Source organism: Pollachius pollachius (genome assembly GCF_949987615.1).
Source record: "Pollachius pollachius genome assembly, chromosome: 13".
Lineage (NCBI taxonomy): Eukaryota > Metazoa > Chordata > Actinopteri > Gadiformes > Gadidae > Pollachius > Pollachius pollachius.
Window position 1 is genome coordinate 7,342,170 of NC_136946.1, and position 25,651 is coordinate 7,367,820.

Below are 25,651 nucleotides of genomic sequence, written 5' to 3' on the forward strand. Positions count from 1 at the left end.
AGAATTACCAGAGGGTCTAACATTTCATAATTTATGACACCCTCTATCCCTCCCACCTTCTATCCCCCTCTCTCCAGCTCTCTCTCCCTAATCCTCTCATTTCACTCCATCTTTCCCTCCCTCTCTGTCTCTCTTTGTCTCTATCTCTATCTATCCCTCCTTCTTCATCCCTCTCTCCATCTCGATCTCTCTCTCTCTCCCTCTCTTCTACCCCTCCCTCTCCATTTCTCCATTTCTCGCACTCTCTCCCTCTCCATCCCTTCCTCTCTCTGTCTCTTCATTTGTGCTTTGTCTTCCTTGTCTGTGTGTTTACTAAACTTTTCTCATCACTCACCCTCTCTGGCACTGTCTCTCCCTCCCTCCCTCCCTCCCTCACCCTTTTATCAGTGCATCTCTCTTCCCCCCCTCCCTCTCGTTCTCTCTCTCATTTTCACTTCCGTTCGGCACTCAACCCTGTGCTCTTTCTCTCTCTCTTCATCTCTCTCTCTCTCTCTCTCTCTCCCACTCTCTCTCTCCCACATTGTCTCTGTGACTCTCTGACTGTCTCTGTCGTCACGCCCACCAAAACTTCAGGCCAATCATAACAGGCCCTGGGCCGTGTTACCATTGCCCAACATTCTTTCTCGCTCCCGCCTACACGGGCATGAAGAGCCAATCGCAAAGACGATGCTGTTTTAGAGTGACTGGAATTCAAGTTCCATATCACGTTGTCATTTTGCAATGCATTTGGGGATTCAAGATGCATGATTGGCAGACGTTGCCAGGACGACCTCATGCCCACTGGAAGTCATGGAAACCCACAACTGCAGTCTTTCTGAGATGCTGAATCTGAATACATGTATATTGCCTTAATAATCTATGCTAGACTGGTATGCTTTATCATGTTTATAATAATCTGTCTCTCTCACCATTTCTCTCTCTCTATATACAAACATTTTAATACCTAATTTTCTATCTCTTTCTCACTATTAAATGTCTCTTTCTGTCGCTCCCTCTCTTTATACATGAATACATTTCTATCTCGCATTCTCTTTTGCTCAGTATCAAACTTTTTATCTCTCTGTCTCTCTCCTCTCTTTCTCCCTCTCTCCCCATCATCATTAGGGTTATTAGTTATACTGGCGAGCAGTATGGAAGGGCTTAATGACAGAATGGCTTAAGTGTCATTGAAGCTATAATAATTCTTTAGATCAAATTAAAGCTTTTTGATGGGGCCTCTCCCGTTGTAAAATGATATTGATGGAATTATGAACAGAATGAGCTTCAATGCTCGAGGCCATAGCCAAATGTGTGTGTGTGTGTGTGTGTGTGTGTGTGTGTGTGTGTGTGTGTGTGTGTTTGTGTGTGTATGCATATGTGTGCCTGTGTGTGTGTGTGTTTGCGTATGCATGTTTGTGTTGATCTGTGTGTGTGTGTGTGTGTGTGTGTGTGTGTGTGTGTGTGTGTGTGTGATTATCTGTTGGTGCGTTTATCCCTGCATGCGTGGAAGTGTGTGTGTGTGTGTGTGGGTCACCCTGACATCAAATCTAATTAAACATACACAATCAAACACACCCACAGATAATCACACACACACACACACCCACACACACACACACACACACACACACACACACACACACACACACACACACACACGCACAGCGAGTGGCTCCATGATTGAAATGATAACTAAATGATGAATGGTTTATGAACGACAGCTCTCCAGTCCAGGCTCTCCGTTCCCCTAAAGTCAAGCACCTCATAAACCCAGGGATGACTGCCTTGGTAATACAGGCCCATAAAACCCTGTGTAACTTTGCAGACAATCAGGGGAGAGGGGCTCTCACACTGACGTTTGCCCCGCGATGCTACCTGCGCCGCCGGAGAAAAAGTGCTGGCCGTGCAACGAGCGGCCAAGAACCCGAGGCTGGGGGGAAACGCTGAGTCATTGTCGAACATGGATCAACTTCCGACACGCCGTCATGTGAACTCGTGTTTCGTAAAAGGGGAAAAGCGTACCCTTGGTGGTGGGGAATGGTGCGCTGTCTAAACGGGTCTCTTATGGAGGGGGAGTGGTTGTTTCGGGTATGTCTACGCATTCGTTTCGGCCCCTTCCACCCATCCTTCATATCTGCATCCCTCTCTTCTTCTCTTAGCACACCCTTCTTCTGTCTTTACTTCCTTCCTTCCTTCCTTCCATTCCTCCATCCCTCCTTCTTCACTTCCTTACCTACCTTCCTTCCCCCCTTCTTTCTTTCCTTCCTCCCCCCCCCTTCTTTCTTTCATTCCTTCCCTCAGCCCTTCTTACTTTCCTTCTTTCCCTCCCTCCGTTCCTTCCTTCCCTCTTTTTCCTTGCAGCACTGAATACATCTGAATAATTACCATACAGGCTCCTGCACAATAACAGTACCGAGTGCCACCTAGGGGGAAAGCCGCACTGAACCCTCTGCGCTGTAATAACATCCCCACATCGGGGGAGTGTGGAAGGGGAAAGTTTGATGAACCTAAGAGAGAGAGAAAAGTATGGCTCTAAATAAATCAACTTTGAATCCACTTTCTAAACATTCGACTGGGGGGTTGAGTCGGAGCGGAGGGGGGGGCACAGCGGCAGTGGCGTTGGTAGCAGCAGCAGCACGGCATGAGACAGCAATTATCTCCTCTTTTAGTTAACCCACACCATAATACGCCGCCCACCAGCCCAGGGCTGAGTCAGAATCGAAAAGTCACACATTTCTTGTGGACATATTTTTTCCTTAGTCGATAGTGATCGGGTTGAAAAGTTTTTAAATGTCAACTTTTCTTTTACTTTGTATTTTCATGCGCTTGTTTGTTTGACACAAACACGTCCGTGCAAACGCAACACACAAACACAGTTCAAGCATTTAATTGCCTTAATACTGACTGATGCTCGTTGGCATTTTATTAACGCGCTTATGAAAATAGACTTGAAACCCCGAACTTCAACTTTGAGAACTTTTCCAGGGCAATATTTTTGTTGTTCTGTTCTTGTTCTGCTGCATGTTTGAAATCACGCCGGGGAACCCTTTCTCGAACACAATAGAGTAGTAAGTAAATCCACCGCCTTTGAAGCAGACACCGTCTTTGAAGTCGGTCTCCTACCACCCGCCCTAGCTCTGTGGGTTAAGCTAGCTGACTGTTTTCATGACTCTAGCTTTTTGTGTTGTTTTGGCATATATACTGTATGTTGGATGGTGTGGGACTGATAGTTGGAGAGCAGCAGTAGTGGAGCAGCCCTGGCACGCCGGAACGCAATCTGGTGTTGGGTTAAAACTCTCAGCATATGAAGCGCGGGTCCAGCCAAATGCTGAATGCCGGGCTGAGAGCTCGGAGCAGAGCCAGCACACTCATAAAACATGCATTCATGTTTAGAAATTAAGAATTAGCTTGGATTCCGTCGCTTTTAGAAGGTCGAAAAAAGCTGTGATCTGATTGGATGGGGTATTAAGAGGCAGCGTCAACAAAATGGTTTGAACTTTGGAGCACGGAGTGTCAAAGGCGACAATCTGAGCCATCTACAGCGCTATGCCCTGTGTTAGCGTCAACGCTAGGTCAGGCTTCAACGCGCGACAACATCAGCTGATGGTAATGAAGTGCTTCATAGTGGCTCAGTACCAGTGGTCTCATTAAGGGATCGCAGCTTCCTCCTCTCAGGTCGGGAAGGGGAAGGAGGGAAGGAAATAATAAAAATGGCCTTTTAACAAGGTACCTACAGAAACAGATAGATTGACCAATGGATACAGAGGATGATAGATGACATCATTAGGCAGGTACACCCTGCTGCCATGGACCCGACGCCACAATGTGTAAGTGTAAATGGGTGTGCACACACACAGCCGTACACTCACACACACACACACACACACACACACATACATAAATACACATGTGTAGACGCAGGCACTCAGATTGACAGATAGCAGTGTGGAGGACCTATGACTTCAGTGGTTTGACATTGCTTGTCCACTCCTGGTGGTAAGTGTGATAAATGTGATGAAATAATACGCCCGTATAACAGTACAACACGTGTACGTCATCTGATTTTATTTTTGTTTGGTCATTGGTTGCGTTGTTTAATGTATATTGGTTTGTGTTTCCTTTTATGGACTGCGTATCCTGTGTGTGGTCGTCAGTCGTCGTGAGTGTGTGTGTGTGTGTGTGTGTGTGTTTAAAATTGCACGTATCACCGTGACACAGTGACTCCATTTGAGTCAATTAATTCGAAGAAGATCCACTGAACTCATGCAAAGTTCAGACACACACACACACCCAAATGCACTTTCTCATGCACATACAAACAGAAAAAACAGTTGCACACACACACACACACACGGACACACACACGGACACACACACACAGCCAATCAGATTGAGATAGTTGGCTCAGTGGCCTTGCCATCTGTCCATTAATCAAGGTGCCACATGGACTCTCTCCCTCCCTATCTCCCCCTCCCTCCCTATCCCTCTCCCCTCCCTCACACACACACACACACACACACACACACACACACACACACACACACTGCCATTTGGTTCTCTCTCTGTCTCCTTCTCCTCCACAGTTGCATGGGTAGACAGCAGGACGTTGTCATTGGACAAAGCACATCTCTTATTCCATTGTCCATCCTCGTGTTGCTTTAACATATTCCAACTCAGTTTACTCTGGCAAATCACCTCATCATGTCCATGTTGCCTTCCTCTTTTCCAACCACCTGGGTCCCTCTCTCTCTCTCCCCCTCCCTCCGGCTCCCCCACCTCCAAAAAGGTCATGTGTTGATTTATTTTGCTCTGATACTTACAGGAGGCTCCATTTTGGCCCGGCACTCTAGTGGTTTAACTGTAGTGGCGATTCTTCTAATGAGCCAATTGGCTGTTGACGCTGTGGGCAGTTTGCCCCCCCCGGCTGGGTGCTAGCCCCGCCGCTGTGTCCTCTTTAGACGCTAGCTAAAGTCTGGGCGGAAAGGTCACACGCATCAACCGACTTTTTCAGTTTTTTTCCGAACGAAACACGCTCACTTGTGGACAGAACACCAGGGAAGGGGGGAGTGGTTCAAAATGAGGAGTAGATTATGTATTTTTAAGACGTTTTTAATGAGGTCTTAAGCAAAAAACATTGCAGACGGCCGCGTCGGGGGGGAACGCCAAATACTGTTTTGGGAATTTTGCGCCCGGAATTGAGTTGAGCCCTGTACGGAGGGATTGGGAAAATACATCCCCCCTGCATTCGAGCTCCCTGTGCTCTTCTGTTGAAAAGATATGAATCTGTTTCTCTTTTGGGTCGTGCTACAAATATTAACCGAAATCCGTATTCAGTTTGCCGTGGGCTTGATTCTGTTTTTCCTTTTGTGTGGGAGTTTTGTTGGAGGAGGGGGGGAGGGGCTGCGCTGGCATTTTAACTTTTGATGTATCTTTCGATTTCTAGGACGCTTTGGGTTAAATTGACCGTCAACGGATGAATTGTGAGTTAAGTGTGGAGCGCTTGTGTGCGAGCTTTCCCCACCAGACAAATGCTTTTGATTCTGTAAATGGAGAATCTCATAAGGAATCTGTCAGGCAGAGATACGGATTCCAATCCTCTACCATCGCACAATGAGAAATGAATGAAAGGTTGTGCATCCGGATCCTGGATTAACCAGTTACTCATTACTTTGAGCACATGAACCGCTCTGGGGCGATACAACCAGCGCCACCGTCTTTCCAACAGAAAACCACAAACTACCGTCTGCTTGGCATGTCGGCCATATGCCCTGACCATGTTTGTTAGACTGTGTTCAAATGGTACATGTCTGTCGATGGATAACGGAGGTCGTGTCTCACGTTTTGGGGAGTAGTCTGATTGGCCGACAGAATCGTTGCTGCCTGAAAAATTGAACATTTCTCAACTTTTCGGCAGAACGGAGCCGACAGAACGGATTGACCCACAATGCATTTCGAGAGCGCCCAATGCAAAGTCAATGAGATCCGTTGACAGACGTGTACAGGGTGAACGCTGTGTTAGTCTGACCTGTGGTACTATGCTATATTCTCTCTGTCTTTCCACCCCTGTGTCTCTCTTCACTGTCCCTCTCATAAAGGCACATAGCAGCCGCTGCGAATACCTTTCATATTGTATATGACAGTCCATAAAGGATGGGGAGTGATTGCATGTAATACGCCGGGGGGGGGGATGATCTTAGACCAGATCCTCTGCCTCACTGCGTTGTCACATGCTGTCTGACCTTGGACGTCAAGCCCTCGTCAGAATAGGAGGAAGGAATGGTACTTCATCGTCGAACCAAGGCAGACTTTTCTATTGTAAACCTTTGCGACAAACCGTAATATCATTCGGCGGAGACATTTTACTTTGTGTAAATGTCAACCAGTCTTCAATTGATTGTTCACATTCAATGGGGTGCCGGGAGTAATGTGAAGCTGTCGTTAACCTAGCACGTCAATATGAATTCCTATCCATCACAGAGATTGTAGTCCAGAGTCTCTCATCTGTGACTTAAAGAGATATTTTATCGTTTGTCGTCATTACACACTCAATGGTCTGAACTTTCGTTAATTTAATAGTACCTTTCCGTGATTAGGAACCTTCTGAACGCATAAAAGGGGTCCAAAAAAAAGTTAGCCATAGGCCTGAAGGATAATTAGCCTAGATTAATGAACGATTGTTAATTAAATCTATTAATGAGATCAAGGAGAGATATGTATGTGTTTTTTTTTTTTAAGGAAACGACTGTCAAACATTGAGAAAGAATGACACGCAAACCAGATATATGCCCAGCAATCATCATTAAGAAAGAAGAAACATAAGCTACAGAGGAATCTGGTTTTCTCCCTCTGTTTTCTCCCTCTTCTCTACCACCTATATTATGTGGTTTCAACTCTGAAGCGGACACTAGCTGGGTTTAAAAAACCATCTATTTTCTTTGTATATTTCACTCTTTCTTTCACGCGGATGAGCACGCACACATGGACACACACCCACACAGGCACACACACACACACAGGCACCAATGCACACACACACACACAGGCTCACAGAGGCACACACACACACACACACACACACACACACACCCTGAAATGAATGAGAAAATGTGTCTGCAGCAACAGTCTAAAGCTTAGTGAAGGGACACATGACAAATGACTTTAGCATTTAACATGACAGATGCCCTGGCTTTCTCTGTGAGTGTATCTGTGTGTGTGTGTGTGTGTGTGTGTGTGTGTGTGTGTGCGCGTGTGTGTGTGTGTGTGTGTGTGTGTGAGCGTGTTTGCGCGCGTTAGTGTGTGTGTGTGCGTGCCTGTACATGTGTGTTCGCGCATGTGTCTGCATGAGTGAAAGTTTGCCCAGACATTTGTGTGCATCTGAATGTCTGTCTGCCTGTGTGTATGTGTGTGGATGAAGTGTAACTGCTCGTGCACGTGGGCCTTCTTGACTTTAACTTCCTATTCATAGTTCTATGTGCGGGCATGCTCTGGAGCCTTGTGTTTCCACTAAGTTTAGTCACCAGGAGAGAACCACCGACGCTAGATGCCTACGCAGATACCGACATATGATAAAATCTCCCAAAGGAAGAAACCCTGAATCAACTGGATGTAACTACAAAATACAACGTTCCAGAGCACCCACATGTTAAAAAGCAGTGTAACCAAGCAGAAGTAACAACTATTTTCAAATTAACATCACCTTCAGGCATTCGACGACGGAAAAACGCACACTTCACACTATGAGGTTTATTTACGGGACCTCTGTACATGCAACGTTTCTAAAGACCTTGCGTGTACATCTATCTTCCTTTCCATCCATTGCTGTATTTCTTCTCTTAATACCACGATAGGTCATTGATTTGCATGGGGAATTACTGCTGTGGACGAGCACTGATAAAATGCCATGTGACTGCGGGTTTAACGCCGGTCATAACTTAGGGATTAGTTTGCTGTGGGAAAACCATGAGTTGTGCATCATGGCATAGAAACAGCCCCGTGTGCTGTGCATAAACCATGTTAACGTTGGCCGTCGGCGATGTGCACATCAATAACATGTCTTACCTTTGCACACGGGCCGGTGGTCGCTCCAGGCGGCGAACACCTCCGCCACCCGCTGACAGCTGATGGTCTTGCTGCCCTGGAGGACGTAGTCCTCGCCACAGGTAAAGTGAACCTCGCTGCCAATGCTGCACACACACACACACACACACACGAATGTATGCATTTGCATACAAACAAGCATACGCACAAGCATACGCATGCACACGCAAAGATAAACAAACGCGCACACGCACGCAACCACACACACAGACATATTAATAAACACAAACACACAACCACACACACAAACATTAATAAACACAAACCACGCATGAACACACAAAAATGCACAAGCACATACGCACACACACACACGCAGAAAGAACGACACAATAAAGCATGAATGACCATTTAAATGAATGCGCAAAATCTGCACATGCACAAACACATGCTTGTGTTTGTTGTTTTTTTCTGGAAGTATGAGTTGTACCTGAAGTCGTCGCCAATGCGCTTGCCGTTCTCGGGCTCTCCGATGTCAGGACAGGAGTTAGACGCCTGCTTCACGCCGCCTTCATTCACTGATGAGACACATGACGAACAGGTTCACTATACAGTACACAACCACACCCTGGCCAAGACAGGCCAGGTGGAGCTAAGACGCTAAGGCTAACCTCAACTACACTTGACAGACCCATAGATCTTCACACACACAAATACATACACTGAGACCAACACACACACACACACACACACACACACTCATCGGGGCTGAAATGTGACGTGTGTGAATGCGTGCTGATTGTTTGTTTGTTGAACACAGGGACGCACCTTTTTTCCTCTTTGTTTTTATTTAAAATGTTCCTTTTCTATTTGTATTACAGATTACAACATAGTAAACACTAAAGGACTCTTATGGTTCCACAAATATAAAACCTATTACCGTCTAAAGAGTCCCCTGTTCAGAGACTTATGTCTGGCAGAAGACATCTGTGCCTCTCTAAACAAGTAGTAAATTGTTGAAAGCATTAGAGGTACAAATGCATATTGAGCCTAATCAAGTGGGATCACTGTATGGCTTTGGAACAAATGGCTTCTTTGGGTAAGTATGTCCATCCTTGTAAGAAGTCTATATTAGCAGAAGAACATAGCAGGTGTTAGCCACCGTGGGTGTGTGTGTGGGTGTGTTTGTTTCAATAAATGGTTTGTTGCTTTGTTGGAGCGACTAATTTGACCATCTGGACTATTAACGCGACAACAGTGGGAATGGTTACAGTAACAGGGGAATACACACATTTTCTCTCAGACACACACACTGCTTATCTGTTTGAGTTTTCATATTATTGAGGAATCCATACTTGCGTACACACACACACACAGGCATATTTTAATTCAACTGCTTGAATTCCTGCTTAAATGAAGAGTTGAACCAATCGGAGCAGAGCAAATTAACATCTGAACCAATCAGACCTAAATACATTTACATACAAATTAACATATACACAATTGAATATCCACCATTCCCACAGCCTGATGAGCAAAGCATACATATGCTGCTTCGATCACCGCAATTATTTTCAAACTTCAAACTTCCAAGTTATCCACTTTTTGTTCACATTTCAACTTGCACATTCCAACATACAACATACACCGATCAACACATATCACATACAGGCATGCATAGAGGGCAATACGCGGGAGACACAACAAGAGGCAAATCATTTTTATGCGCAGCATGTTCCAGCTGTGTGTGTGTGTGTGTGTGTGTGTGTGTGAAGTAGATTTGTATCGGATGTGTTTTTTCCTCCAGGTGCACATGCATGTTTACGATGCATATGGGTGCTGGCAGACGTCTGCATGCGTGTGTTAGATGCGTGAACTCATGTATTTTTTACAAAGCGAGCTGCACTTCAGCAGTCAACAGTGGGCTCTCACTCCATGTGACTGTAATGACTGTGGGGTAAGAAGAAAAGACCAGACTTCATAACACGTCAATTTTCCCGCCATGATCCAGGGGCTATACGGGCTACAAGATATTGACTCATACGCCGCTTGACTGTTTGAGTGCTTCTGTGTGTGTGTGTGTGTGTGTGTGTGTGTGTGTGTGTGTGTGTCTGTTTGTGCGTAGCGAGATAAGGCAGAGGCGGAGGGGAGAGAGAGACATAAGAAGAAGACAAGAGGAGATAGACTGCAAACAAAGTGATGGCATCGGCGATTGTGACCGCCATCTTTGTTTGAGGCGGGGTTATTCATCTGCATCGGAGAGCCTCAAAGAAGGTGACATTACCACCTATACCGGAGCACATTCATAGTCATGTAGGCTTATCCAATATGAAGTGACAGATGACGGAAAATTAATTCTCAGGTATGTCTTTTATGTTACCTATCAATGTCTAATTAAAGATGTCAAACAAAGGTAGATGGATTGCCCATTGAATCACTGTGTTGAGTGGACCAAAAGTATTACTTTGAAACACTTGTTTCATGGTTTCACATTCACTTTTTAATTAAAATGAAAATTGCTTTTCAGATAACTGTGTTAACGTTTTGTTTGAATGAAATAATCGCATTTGAACACGGAATGTGGACTTTATTTGAAATGAAGTATCTCCCTGCGGTAGCTGTTTTGTGTGAAAGACTGTCAACAGACCAAATGTGATTCAAACCAAAGCCGTGGAGCAGCTGTGTTCTTATGCAGATATAGATCAGAGGGATCATCAAGGTGTGCGTGTTTGTGTGTGTGTGTGTGTGTGTGTGTGTGTGTGTGTGTGTTTGTTTGTGTGTGTGACCTTAAGAGAGGAAAATCAGAACTGAAAGAAGATGAAGATAAAGGACAGGAGAGGTAACACACGGAAGACTGAATGGAGGTACGTGACTTTGAGGTATGTGCCCTTCTTCAACCACAGAAACGATACGAGAGAAAGACGATGGACAGGGGAGAGAACAGACGAAAGAAAGAACAGAAAGAAACAAACAAACAAACAAACAAACAAACAAAGAAAGAAAGAAAGAAAGAAAGAAAGAAAGAAAGAAAGAAAGAAAGAAAGAAAGAAAGAAAGAAAGAAAGAAAGAAAGAAAGAAAGAAAGAAAGAGAGGATAGGGCAAAAATGTGAGAGAGAGAGAGAAGAAAAGACTCAAAGATGAAAAAGAAGAAAAGAAAGAAGACGAAGATAAGGACAAGGGAGAGGATGACGACAAAGTTGAATATGTTGAAGACGAAGATAAAGACCAAGTTGAAGATGAATATGAAGCAGAAAAAAAAGAGTAAGAAAAGGAGGAAACAAGAGAAAGACAGAGAGAGAGCGAGAGAGGTTTGGATGTATGGCGGGATTGAGTCGGAGTGAACACAATTACAAGCTCAACCCAGATCAAAACATGGACAGAACAAAACCGCATGCAAACCCAAGGCACAAATAGCTAACTACACTTAGGCACAGACGAACGAACAGTCAAACGAACACCAAGCAACCAAACATGACCACGCCATCACGCAAGCAAAATGCAGGCATTTCTAAGAGGTTGTGACATTGTCCACCATTTTGTTTTTTTGCCAACAAATCAAATATTGAACCAAACGTAGGAAGACTTTGGTCCTCTACTTTGTTGCTTAATGTTTGAAATATAAGAAGGGACATATTTGCGTCCACAAATATAAAGCAAATGTCACAGCCTCTTAAAAAAAGACAAACGCAAGCAGTGCAAAGTCAAATCAAATTGAATTAAGTCAGAGAAACGTAAAACCAATTAAAGCGGGAACCAAGCCATCACAGTTTGTTAGTCTGTTAGCCATAATCAAAGAAACATCAAGACGTGAACTCACAGATTGAAAACTTGTTGCTGGAGTCTTTGCCGGGGAATAATTTAACGCCCCGTGATTTAAAATCTACTGATCGCTTCACTGCAAAGAACAGAGTAGAGACAGAGAGGAGAACAAATCAGAGGAACATATGATAATCGTTGGCAATAAAAAAATAAATATGGGATTAAGCAAAGGAGAAATGAGGTAAATAAAGTCCATTCTTCTCTCTCACAATGCTGGCAGAGAGAAGAGCAGTGAAGAGTACCAAAGCAGGAAATAGTGAATGTGAAAGTAAAGTGGCAATGCTAAAAAAGCCAGGGAGTGGATGAGGAGAGGAAAAGGGACTTAAGCCTTTATGAGCGTCTCTGGAAAAAAGAGAACCTTTTAACAATAGCCCAAATCCAGGCCTTGATTTGGAGGCGAATCACATAATCTTCCAACTCACACACAAACAAACGCATGCACACACACACACACACACACACACACACAAACACAAACATACACACACACATACACGGCAAAGCAACTGCTTTAATCTTTGCAATTATCCATCTCGGTCATCAAAGTATTCACATAATGGAACATCAAAGTAGGTAGAGTGAAACCGTATGTTTATTGATTAATAAAGAGTTTCCCATTAGAGCAGACAGCCTGATAGGTCAATCAAGTGTTGTCTGACTGTGGTGGATAGTGATGAGGAAGGTTTTTTCATCCCAAGTGTTTATTGTTATTGTTTGGATTGTTCTTTGGTGGTGTTTTGCTTGAAGCGTAAGGGAAGGGAGGGGGGAGAGAGGGAGAGAGGAGAGAGAGAGAGGGAGAGAGGAGGGAGAGAGAGGGAGAGAGAGAGAGAGAGGGAGAGAGGAGGGAGAGAGAGGGGGGAGAGAGGGAGAGAGGAGAGAGGGAGAGAGAGGGGGGAGAGAGGGAGAGAGGAGAGAGAGAGGGAGAGAGGAGGGAGAGAGAGGGGGGAGAGAGGGAGAGAGGAGAGAGAGAGAGGGGGGAGAGAGAGAGTCATGTGAAGTTTAAGTCAAGGGTTTAAGGAGATGATGAATTTAATTTCGTTGTATCCCTTGACAAATACAAATTCAACTGAAAGTAAATATTTATATATAATCATTATAATAATAATGAATCATCTTTGAAAAAGGAAAATGTGGCAAAAATATACAGTTTGGGTGTCATGCGCCAATAAGAATTGACCAACGCACAACCTTTTCAAAATAAACATGAAATAAGATGCAAATATCATGGCCCTGGAAGACAGATTGTGTGTGGGCATGAGTTTTAATGAATGAGTGATATGCAGGCTGACGGCGCTCATTTTCAACAACCTGACAGGCTAATGCACTGAAAAGGGACAAATAACACACAAATTCATGTGCTTTTATCTCTCTCTCTCTCTCTCTCTCTCTCTCTCTCTCTCTCTCTCTCTCTCTCTCTCCATTGAACTCTGTATTTACATACATACATACATACAAACTAGGGGTGTAACGATACACATATTTGTAACGAACCGTCACGGTATTTTGCGATGCAGAATTTAAAACTTGAAGTTGGCGTTCCCCCTGGACCGTTTAGCCAAAGTATACTACTCCGAATCTGTAACTACGGAGACCCCTCAGCAGCTCTCCGTCGGGATGTCGGATACGCAATGCAATTCGCCGCCCGATCGATCTTATACGTTGACTACAAACCATGTAAGCAGTGTTGTAAATAAACTTCCAATGCTTTTCAAATCTTATTTGGTGTTTTATTGGTCCTTAAGGTGCAAGGTAAACAATGTACAAAAGTAATTAAGGGGCAAAGTCAAAGTCAGAAGTGATTCCGGAAATGATTTTGTTGAGGACCAATCACAGCCCTTGCCGTCTCCGTTGCGTCGACCAATCGGTCCATGGCGTCGACGGATAGTTAAAAAATATTGGATGCGCACATAAGCTACGGAGAGGGTCTCGGACAGGCTCTCCGGCTACGGAGAGAGGGCTCTCCGTGTCTACGTACAGCACTTTAACATGCACACGCATTTGAAAAGGCACCATCCAGGTGTTACTATCACCGTTACTTTGAAAAAAAAACGAGCTGTGCAAACCCAGCTCACTATTTCAACAACCCCTGTTTGGGAATTCAGAAATGCAAATGCCATAACCGAGTTTATTGGTGTTTTCATTGCTGCTGATCTACGGCCATTCTCCGTTGTTGACAAACAAGCAGTTTTTAAAAATTTTCCTTAACTATGAACCGTAACGTCCTGGACGGCACCGTGACTTCAAAACCGAGGTACGTACCGAACCGTGACTTTTGTGTACTGTTATACCCCCAATACATACATACATACATACATGCATACATACATGCATACATACATACAGAGAGAGAGGGAGAGAGAAATATATATGATTCACCATATTGACGTACATTCTGCCAGTAATCCTGGCAATTACCCAAATGTTTCACAGCGGCCTCATACATGAGAATATATCAAGCATATTGTAATTACCGTGGCGCTGATGGCTTAATGAAGTCAGTATTCATTAAACGCTGCACATCGGCCCGTGTAACACGTTTCAACGTGCACACTTGTACATGGGATGGATTTGTTTTTTTTGGTATGAAGATGAATGGGGATTGCTTTTTGTTTTTGTGTACGTGTGTGTGTGTGTGTGTGTGTGTGTGTGTGTGTGTGTGTGTGTGTGTGTGTGTGTGTGTGTGTGTGTGTGTGTGTGTGTAATGCTTCATCAAACCAATGGATGGATGAAAGTTAGGATCATCCAGCCATACAATCATCCATCCATCCATTCATTCAACCAAGTGCCTGTAAAACCATCTGTGTTTCCAGTTTCCTTCTGTTGGGGGCACTACATGGGTTATAAATTACATGAATGAGTTATGAATAAGTAACTACAGCCATGTCTGACGAACAGGGCTGAGAATCAGATAGTATTCCCAGCAGCTTTCTGGCCCACTGTTTTCATATAGGATGCACTGTGTGCATCCTATATAACCGCAGTCCTTGGTGAATGCGTGTCAATCAGAGTTAAATATGCCTGTTGTGGAAGGGCAGTTCATAAGTCACAATGGCACTTCTGCAGCAAGCAGATGGAAAACTTTAAAGGTCAATCAATGTAACAGCAGCAGATATAAACATCTACACAACAAAAATGTCGCTACATCTGCATGGTAAACGAACAGAATCACCGTGGAAATACATGTAATTTCTCCGTCCTACAAGTCTACAAATGTACAAACGGTTGATGAAACTTAATCTCTCCGTTTTGGTGTAGGATTCAATACAAAACGATTGAAAGAGAGGCAGATGTGTGTTCATAAGCGACATCACACACACATGCGGTCCTTTCTCCACCTCCCTTGTGCCTTAACATGGATGTCTGGTGTGAAAATAACAGTGAAAGCCATCGAAAGGTTAGATTCCTGAGACTAAAGAAACCTGATAGCTCAGCGTCGTGTTTTGAATGTGTTTTATGGACAACAATGTGGCATTTTATGGCACCTAAGGTGAGAGCGTATCTACTATCTGTCGCCTCGCAAAACAGACATTAGTTGTGAGCGCCGGCCAAAGATTGCCTCTTCATTGTTGTTTCCCCTCACAACGACTTCAGTGGGAGAAAAAGCCGAATTATGTCAGCCGCGCCCATTAACTGACAAGCCTTCCTCAAAGAGATTGTTCTCCCTGCAGGTGGTACGCGTAAATCATTTATATTCAAGTGATTTAGACAGCGACCGTTGCATTTAGTGAAGACACAGCCTCCTGTTGAATTTCCTCTCCCTCGAAAACTAACATTTAAATTAGTCTGTTCTTTTTTTTTTGGCAAGGAAATAAGTACAACTAAGGGGGAGCCAGTGTTTCAATTGAGTGGATTGGTTTGGCTCGTGACAGTGGAATATGTTTCCCTTTAGTCAATGTTTGAAGCGCGGCCCAAAAGGATGAGTGAGAAGGGAGCATTACAGGTCACAGGCAGGATTGAGGGGGTCTTCACGTGAAGACCCCCTCAATCCTGCCTGGGACCTGTGATCTGTGGCCGGCACAAAGACCATCACAAAACTCTTTAATAACTACAGATCATTCGGTTTTGTGTCTGTTGTGTTACTGCACGCACATCATTTACAGACAACGTGCGTAAGGAAAGGGTCGATGTAGTTAAGCCGTGACGACGTGTCGTTTGGTTAGAGTGAGAGGTCCGAACTGAAAAACAGTGTAGGCTGAGTACAGCATAAATGAAAGAGCAAAAGTAAGAACAATAATCTTTGGAACTCGCATGTATATTTATCACAGAAAGACGTGGTCATCGTGAGTTAACGGTGGTATAGTAGCACCCCATTGTTTACTGCTGGCGTGCAAAGCCAGTGTGCCAGGAGTAGGCGATGTTCGTGGCCGTAACTGATTCCATTAATTTCTTCCTTTATTTTCATATGCCGCCAAAGCTAACAAACGCTCAGAGCCCTGGCGATCTCATCCTTCTAAGAAGGAACTAATTACTGCATTACGTGTCCCCATATTGCCTCGTCCCAGGCCCCGTTGCAGGAAAACGAAGTATTCACGCATATTCCCTCGACGGGCCGAGTGTAATTAGCTCCACAATGTTGGGAGGAAAAAAATGAATCTAGCGCGTCAGGGCTGGGAGCCAGTGTCGGTGAAATACACCCTCTTAAAACAACACAAAACAATGGGCGAGTAATCTGGTCCTTATGGCGCTTGATGCATGGCTGAGCTGAATGTTTGTGGGTTTGAAGCCCGCTGTTCACGGTCTACATGTCGAGATGCTTGAGCGAGATGCCGACCTCGAATACCTGCTCAATGCTAGTTCTTTGTTCACTTTAGGGCGCTTTGCATGAAAGCATCTGCGAAAGGACTAAAGAATACAGAGCACAGTGTATGAAAAGATATATATATATATATATATATTCTGTATCTGACAAGATTTATGTCTCTGCATCATTTTCCTAAACTCTGGTCTATCGTCAGCAGCTGCTAACGAGAGAAAGAACAAAAAATACAAAATAATAAAAAAATAAAAATACTACCCCCCGAGAATTATTTATATGCCATCAATGATTCTTTTCTTTCTTTCTTTGCAGTCGGTAAACAGGGCACTCCATCTTACCCGTGCTGCCGCAGCGCGGGCTGTAGTAATTACCCAGCGCTATACTTAGCGACTACCAACTCACGACGAATGCATCATTCTGATACGTTTTCGGTAACCGCGGTGGCAGCGGGCTGGGGTTGGGTTTGCGGGGAGGGGGGGGGGGCAGGGGGAGGTTACAGGGGCGCCAGATTGAGCCGGATCCGTACAGTAACCCACTACCGAGAGCTTCAATCCACCTTGAGCGAGCGCAGGTCTCAATACTTAGGGGGGGGGGGGGGGGAGTGAGAAAAATGTTTCCGTGTCGACTGTTGCCAGGCGCTACTATTGTGCTGACTGACTGATTTCGGTGGCTGCGTGGCTCGGCTTGACTGATGATGCCCTCCGTCGTTCATTATGAGCCAATCACAACCCCCGCAGACATAGAAACTCATGAATACGTAATGAGTAGAGATGATGGAGCGATGTGATTGGTGGGCGACTGCCACAAGGGTAAGGAAATGGATTGTTTGTACCCGGCCCGGGCGCGATGTACTCAGACAGATAGGAATACACACTTGTGTACTCACACGCGCGCACGCATACACACACTCACACATAATTATGAACACGCATGAATGCTATCCAATCACGTTCAGGGACATAGGATGCATATTGATGGATATATAGATTGACAAGCAACCACTCACACACACACACACACACGGCACAAACAAACACACGCACAAACACAAGCACACTTGAGAGTTAAACATAGATGACAAATACTAAAGTGTGCCGCGCAAAAGTCACGGGGAAACTCGCCAACACTCACACACAACGCGCAGTGACACTCTCCAAAGCACACAGCGCGCAACGCACATTCCCAGCCGTTGCGTTAGCAGGGTTTGCCGGACCCGACGGACATCGGAAACATAGACCCGACGGACACGGAAACATAGATGACACTTCAAAAACATAGATGACAAATACTAAAGTGTGCCGCGCAAAAGTCACGGGGAAACTCGCCAACACTCACACACAACGCGCAGTGACACTCTCCAAAGCACACAGCGCGCAACGCACATTCCCAGCCGTTGCGTTAGCAGGGTTTGCCGGACCCGACGGACATCGGAGTGGACACGAGTCCGGGAGGATTAGTCCGACTGAGGGCCGATGCCGGTCCACCTGGTTGGGTCTGCACACTTCAAAAAGCTCTTTCTGTTCTCCGAGGGCACTTGAGGGGAAGGCCGGCGCTAACACCGCTGCAGATGATAGTGACGTTGTCACATCGATGTAGCCTGCTTTGATCCAATGGGACCAAGCTTTATAAAGAGTGTGATGTTTGGTGGGGGGGGGGGCAAGTTGGAGATAAGGAGGAGATGTTTTAGTTGTATGCACTTAAAAAGATATATAGCCTAGAGATAATTCATTAAGAGAGTGCTTTTTTTTTGTATTTTGTGTCTGTCTTCTTGTGTGTGTTGACATTAGCCCATCTGTCCCACATCGTCTAAAATAGACGAGGAGTCACTATGTATGCGCGCCTTTCCACGACTGGATATATGCCCAGACTCTCCAAAGACTTTCCCCCATTTTAAGCTCTATCCTGTGCAAAGGGAACCAAGGTAAATCCTTTCCCATACATTTCAATAGAACCCGCCAACACATGGAGAGGAGGCCTGTCTGGCAGCCATTTTGTCTGTGTGTCTGTTCTGCTGTGATGGATGACATCCACACATATGTCCCCTGGAGGGGCCGTATGTATCCAGTTAAAAGAGTCTGACAAACACACCGTGAATTTATGTTTTATTCACCATGTTTCCCGAATTTCCCGTGAACATCATTATCCATTTAGGCATGAGTGATGATGTTCTGTTAAACTGAATGCTAAAGAAAGGTTACAGATGAATGTGTCATGAGCACGCTGTGCTCCGAGCGTATTATTTTATAGAACATTGCTATTGTAATACAATTATTTTAATAAATAAAATACAAATATATTATATTGTTATTACATTGTATGTGAAGGACAAGTATTATATTTTGTTTCTCATTCACTGTACTTGATAATGACATACTTTATACACAAATATAACTACATACAGGTAAGCATATACAGCTGTCAACTTTTTTAAATCTAATGAATTCTCTCCACTGAGGTAAAGTTGCACTTAATAAAGGTGGTTTTCAAAGTGGAGAGCCAACTTCTCAGGAATACTGGAAGCTGTGGGAAAGCTTGTCTCTGGACACGATGTTCATGAAAATATATCCCCATGGAAACAAAACGATAAGCGAATGTAATACAAAGCTTCTCTGTTCTGGATTTCTGGATCTAGTTACTCGAGACCCAAATTACGTGTAGGCTGGAGCATTTAGAAAAAGTGGTAAAACTACTCAACCACTACTCGGGAAGTAGAAGTTGTGCGCTGTGAGAAGCAAAAGGACTGCTCCCTAATAGGGGTTGTGCGTTGAAGCGGCTACTCTCACACATTAATACTGACTAGTTCGCAAAACTGCCATTTGTGCAGTAAATGGAGCTTCTGGCAAAGTTTCAACTGGCTAGACGGCCTGTCAGAACTTTGGTAGTTGACTGAAGCCATACTTGACCTTCTCTAACGAGCAAGACATCACAAAGCATGGAGGCTACACAAATTGCAACTGACTTAAGTTTCCCACAAATTATACCCAGTTAGCTGGATTATGGCATACTGAAATGTGATTTAGAATATTACAACCTAACTCAAGGAGATTCTAAGCTAACTTGAGAGACACAACAGTGAAACTCTGTAAGACTGTAGGCTAACGGACCTAGTATTTACTACTGATACCAAATGCATCGTTTACATATTGTCGGAGGAAGGTAGGTTACTAACTGACAGAATCACTGACTGCCTGACTGGCAGACCTTCCTTCTAATTTGTCTGGGTGTCTGTGGGGCTGGTAAGGTTAGACGTTTTTTTTCTCTTTTCTGACTCATTATAAATAATTGCGACAGGGCAAAATGACTCCTTGAAAGCGCAGTCAGAGGAACCGCAAAAGTTAACATAGGTAGCCGTGTCCTAAATGGTAAAACGGGTTGTTTAAGGGTGTAATTCTGTGCGGGCTGGTCGCTCATCGTCACAGATCAGCAGGCCCTTAGAACCGACATTGCAACGGCGGCTTTTATTACACCGCTTTGTGGAATACTCAATTCTGAGTGGCGAGAATCTGACAAAATCGGACGTCCTTCATGGTGATTCAAGACCCCTCCATTTTGCGTCACCCTTTGTGATAATTACCGGCCTCGCCGTACTTTATCCCTGACCAAAACTCGACAAAACATCAACGGCAGTTCACCACGGGTCAGCGCATCGGAGCCGTTCGGCAGAGCAGCACAAAAGATGAGCCTAGCACACGGAAAAATATTGCGAAGAAGCTGCAGATGTATTATTACCGTCGCTTCCCTCGAGAACAGTTATTCTGTGGTAGCGGGAGCACGAGCAACCTTGGTCTCACTCAGGGGGGGAATTTGAAGCGGTTTTAATGTTTATTTTTTTCAAGAAAGAGTGTCAGCGCAATGCCCTCATCCCTCTGTGTACGCACGATTAATGTATTATTTAGGATTGCAGAAAAGATATATATCAACCCAGAACCCAGGGTTAAAGTTGGCATGAGCAACCGTTAGCAGGTTCCATGGATTAAAAACTACTGCGTCATCGCTCAGCCGTGTCATGCTAGCAGATGCTGTTAGCGTTGCTTAAGTTTCTCTGTAAATATTAAATATAGGTCAGGAATGAGGCAACATAAGTTTGAGTCTTGAGCTTTAATTAAGAGTGTACTGTACAGGATTCAATACAGAGAGTAGTCCCTGGGTATCAGCATGTCAAGGGTTGAATATACTCTATGTGTACATGGCACTTGACCCTTTGTTGAGCTACCGGTGAACCTCAAACAGTAATCAATGGAGCCCACTACGTATAGCTTTAACATGTGTTTATGTGTGTGTGTGTGTGTGTGTGTGTGTGTGTGTGTGTGTGTGTGTGTGTGTGTGTGTGTGTGTGTGTGTGTGTGTGTGTGTTTATACTTATGGACTAAACTGTCAGAGATTATATGGATGAAAAGAAAACATTCCATATCTTGCTGATTGTTTTATGTCTCGGGGTGTAATGCGTACAGACGCGTGGAAAATGACTTTCATTTAGGGTCTGGGGAACAAAAAACAGGAACCGTTTGAGCCTATAGCATGTTCACAGGAAAGTTTGTGGGTATCAATTAGGTATGCAAATTAGGTCCCATTAGTGCCGTTGGATTTTGTTTGGCTGTTGAGAGGGTCCCCGGGCTTTAAAGTGGCTAAATACAGCTACTACAGAGCCAACTGTTAGGTAGTCCCATTGCTCTCGCTCTCTCTCTCTCTCTCTGGTTATCTCTCTCTCTCTGTTCATATACAACATGTTTTAACATCGGCAGCAGTGTGATGATGCCTCAGAATGTTTCATGCTTCCATAATTGGCCAAAACATGCTGCCAACCGTTTAAACACGTTCAACTGTGTGCGGTTCTCTCTGGATATGGAATTTTGTTTAATTTTCGTCCATTTTAATGTTCTTTCTATCACTCTCTCTCTCTCTCTCTCTCCTCACACAAATCATTAGGGGTGAACATTAATTATTCATGAGTTCAACATTTGGATGGTAGAAGAAAGATATTTTTCCAGAGCCAAAAGCTTGACCTATAACACAGACTTGCTCCTGCTGACCACAAAGACGCGCGCACACACACACACACACACACACACACATTTACACACACACACACACGCACACACACACACACACACACACACACACACACACACATTTACACATACACACACACACACACACACACACACACACATACACACACACACACCACATCCTGAAGTGGGCCCAGGTAACTGGCAGTGCCTAGATCCTGTGCCTCCCGTGACAGCATTGTGTTGTATTGTGAAGGTAACTTGCCAAAGTAGAGCCACGTCATAATTCTCAGAGAGAGAGACAGACCTCAAATTGCTTCACTGGTGTGAATTTGGGCATTATTAAACGTTATAAATCATTCTTCTTAAATCTAAGTTCCTTAATTAATGCTTGAGAGTCAGTAAAAGAGAGAAACCGAAGGAATGTGGCAGTGTCTTTGAATAAATTCATATTTTTAACTATAGTTACAAACTGTTGACATTATGATGTTTATTTTCTATTTGTACTAGCGTGTGTGACTGTGTGTGTGTGTATGTGTGTGTGTGTGACTCAGTGTGTGTGTGTGTGTGTGTGTATGTGTACTTATGTAACCCACGTCTCCAGACAAAGACAATAAATAAATGAATAAAATGATTGACAGCTGACAAGATAGCCTTCAATCAGCGACTCGCTAAGCCCTCTCTAATGCTCTTCTAATTACTCAACTAACCTATCCGACTGGAAACCCCTCATTAACATGTTAATTAACCTTTTTTTAACACTCATTTGGATCAATTAAAAAAACGATTTAACCAATTAACAGAATCTCTTGTCTGGGGTGTCAGTCAGTCAATCAATCAATCAATCAATCAAATTGGATGTTCGGGAGAAGACAGACACAGAGGTAATGAGCTGCTGTCTGCCAGGTGTGAAGGGGGCGGGGCTTAGCCAGAGGTGGAAATAGTTTCAAGGCAGTTTTGAAAAGAAGAGATAAAGATAGAAGAGAGAGGGCAGATTGAGAGACAAGAAAACACAATAGGAAAAATTGTTTGAGCATAAAGGAGAGACAGGGAGAGGTGGAGAGTGCCGAGTGGAACAGGTTTATCAAGGTCTGTCGTTTAAAAAGTACTAAAAGGTAATTTTCTAAAACAAACTGCACAATGGGTGTTCATCCTCATAATTATGGATGTCCGTTTGTCAAGGCTTTCATTAAAAAAGGTACACTGAGTGTAGCCCCCTCTACAAACACCTTCAGATAAGGTGGGGCGTGCTTGGGTTTTACATTTTAAAGTGGGCCGTTTAATATTGAACAACATCATCAAGGCTCCAGGAGTTAAGCCTCTGTGTCTCCAGCAGATACGCTACAAAGACATTTACATAAATATTTCCTTTTTACCATTACCAATATCACCTGTGGCCATTCAAAACGTCCTCCCCGACCGGCAGTGCCACAGAGAATCAACACCACTCTTGCATCATTTTCGCCTGTATATATCACATGGGCCATCATCAAAAATAAGTTCACACTACCATGCATTATATTTACAAAAATAGCCTGCCTTTAAAAGTCCAGCGTTCTTTGTGTAACTATGCGACAAGCGTGTATGTACGAGTGTTCAGGTGCTATAGAGAAACTCTTTCAAATGGTTCTAAAGGTGTGAAGGCCACATTCACAGCTCTACATAACTCGGTTAAGACAGCTTTAGCTCAACAGGAAGGCCAGAAATGCCATCAACTGGATACAGATAGGCCTACAGTACATGCTTTCGATTTAGAGCCTTCTTGCCCTCTTAGTTTAGCTTGCCCCAATTGCGACCATTTTAAAACAAACAAAAACAGGCCTGAAAGAAGCTAGAATACTATCCTTGATTTCTAGGTTAAGAAACCAAAGGAAAAATCAGTGGATGTGTTGTTAGCTAGCTTCAAACACTATCCGTTTGAAGCTCAACAGGTGTTAGCGAGAAACACTACTATTTGACCTAACCGCGGGAACACACCTACTATGCATTTCAGAGAGCTTTTTACTCAACCTAAAATATATTAAAAAATGTTATGTCATCCGCTCCAACAAAAACACACACAGTCGACACCAGCTGGTTTTTCCACTTTCCCTAAAGAAAAGTAGTGCTTTGATAATGGAGTAGGGAAACTAGAATGAGCCGGAGGCCAATCTAATTCAATTTCAACAAAGTGAAGCACAATATTTACGAATGATAAAAATGTCTTGCTGGTCATTGGTGGTGGTCTCGGATTCAGAGAGAAGTGGTTGTTCGCAAGTGGAGGACATTTTGAGAATTCATTTAATTCTGCCGTGCGTGCAGAATATAAACAATTTAGGGAGGAGTGAAAAGCAGATTTTGGGAACACTGTGTCTATATCTGTGTACAGTACATAGTGATAATGAGGCATACGGAGAGGTTTAATATGTTCCACAGAACGAGCAGTGGCAAGAATTATTAACAATAGCATCGTCCAATGGGCAAGCCAAGATAATTACTGCCAGTCATGTCCACTAATAATTGTTGAGTGGAGGTTGAGTATGAGTGTACCATTTTGTAACTTGTAATTTAAAGGTATATTGTTGAATAGTGATAGTGGGTGAAAGCTTTTTACAAAGGTTTTAAAAGCTATGTAGGAATACACATCTTAATGTATTTGGTTACAAAAATCTTGCTGGCATGCTTTTGATTCTTCATCTGCCTCAAGTCTCTCGACTACATGTAAAAATGTATTCATTAATTAATCTGGTTATATTGTATTAAATTCAAAAAAATATGTGATTCCTAAAATAGTATTTTCATATGGTACAGTTAAGTATCCATTCAAATATAACTACAAAAAAATCACAGTTGTACTGTGATTTTTCACAGTTGTACTGTCATTTTTTGTAAAATACATTTCTTTAGAAGCGTGGCAAGGTGCATTTTTTAGCTAGGAGGGCAGAGAAGACCAGGAAATTAGCAAAAAGACAAAAAACTAGACCCTATATTGACAATAAAAAAGAGAAATTGTCTCATTTTCGCATTCGGTCCGTGACTGTGTGCAGGTTCCAGACATTTGGGCATTATCTATTTCGGGGGAAAAAACAGGAACAAAAGCCAAGAGTGTTTTTCCACAAGTCAGGGCCTGTGTCAGAGATAGCTGTCTTTGGCCCTTACCAGGGAGGGAGAGTGGAGGGAGGGAGGGAGGGAGGGTAGTCGAGAAATAGAAGGGAGAGAGAGTGCATGGGAAACAGATAAAGAGAGGCAGAAAACGAGAAGAGAAAGAGAGTAAAAGCAGTAAGGAGATAGGGAGAGAGACAGAAATTGATAAAGATAAGGGGAGGAAGAGAGAGAGAGAGAGAGAGAGAGAGAGAGAGCGAGAGAGAGCGAGCGAGAGAGAGAGAGAGAGATAGGGAAAGTTGGGCAAATAAGGGTATGAGAGGGAGAGGCTCAAGTGTATATATAGGGGAAAGATCAGCTGTAATTAGTGGCAGGTTGATGATGGCAAACAGTAGATCCATTAAAAAATTTAATAAAATCTGATCCAAAAATAAACAAATAAATAAATTAATAGAAAGTGCACAAGAAAATGTATAGCCAAAGAAGCCAATACAACTGCAAAGATGTATCAACAAAAAACAGATGCATTAGTTTGTGTGTGTGTGTGCGTGTCTGTGCTTGTGCGTGTGAACAAATGTGTATGCGTGTGTGTTTGTGTGTGTGTGTCTATGTGTGCATGTAAAGTATGCGATGTTGTCCATATGTAGCCCGGGTATGGACACTTGCCTTGGTAGTGCGCACTGAAACCACGGTAACGGTGGTTGCTATCGGTGACGAAGTGTAGGCGGAGCCAGTTCTTGTTGCTGACAATCGGCGACGGGATGTTGCTGCCTGCCAACCTGAGACGAAACAGAAGAGAGGGGATCAGGAAAGAGCCAGTTAGGGTCGTAAACACAGATACACACACACATACACACGGGCGAAGACACGTCTTTGTGGAAGCCAAAGGAGCGTTGCACACGGTTGGAGAGTGTTCAATCAGTTTCTATGTACATTTAAGAAAGGAAAGTGCGTGCGTGTGTGTGCGTGT

At 43.8% G+C, this 25,651-nt stretch overlaps 1 protein-coding gene across 1 annotated transcript in view; it reads right to left on the reverse strand.

Annotated features, from left to right (window-relative positions):
* Positions 1-25,651, reverse strand: part of LOC307085089 (CUB and sushi domain-containing protein 3-like) — a gene marked incomplete at both ends in the record, with an annotated part of 322,874 nt that overhangs the window by 124,375 nt on the left and 172,848 nt on the right. Inside the window, 4 exon segments of the mRNA XM_079749759.1 lie at positions 8,038-8,162; positions 8,507-8,594; positions 11,834-11,911; positions 25,348-25,460. Of these exon segments, the coding sequence (XP_079605885.1) occupies positions 8,038-8,162; positions 8,507-8,594; positions 11,834-11,911; positions 25,348-25,460 (404 nt within the window).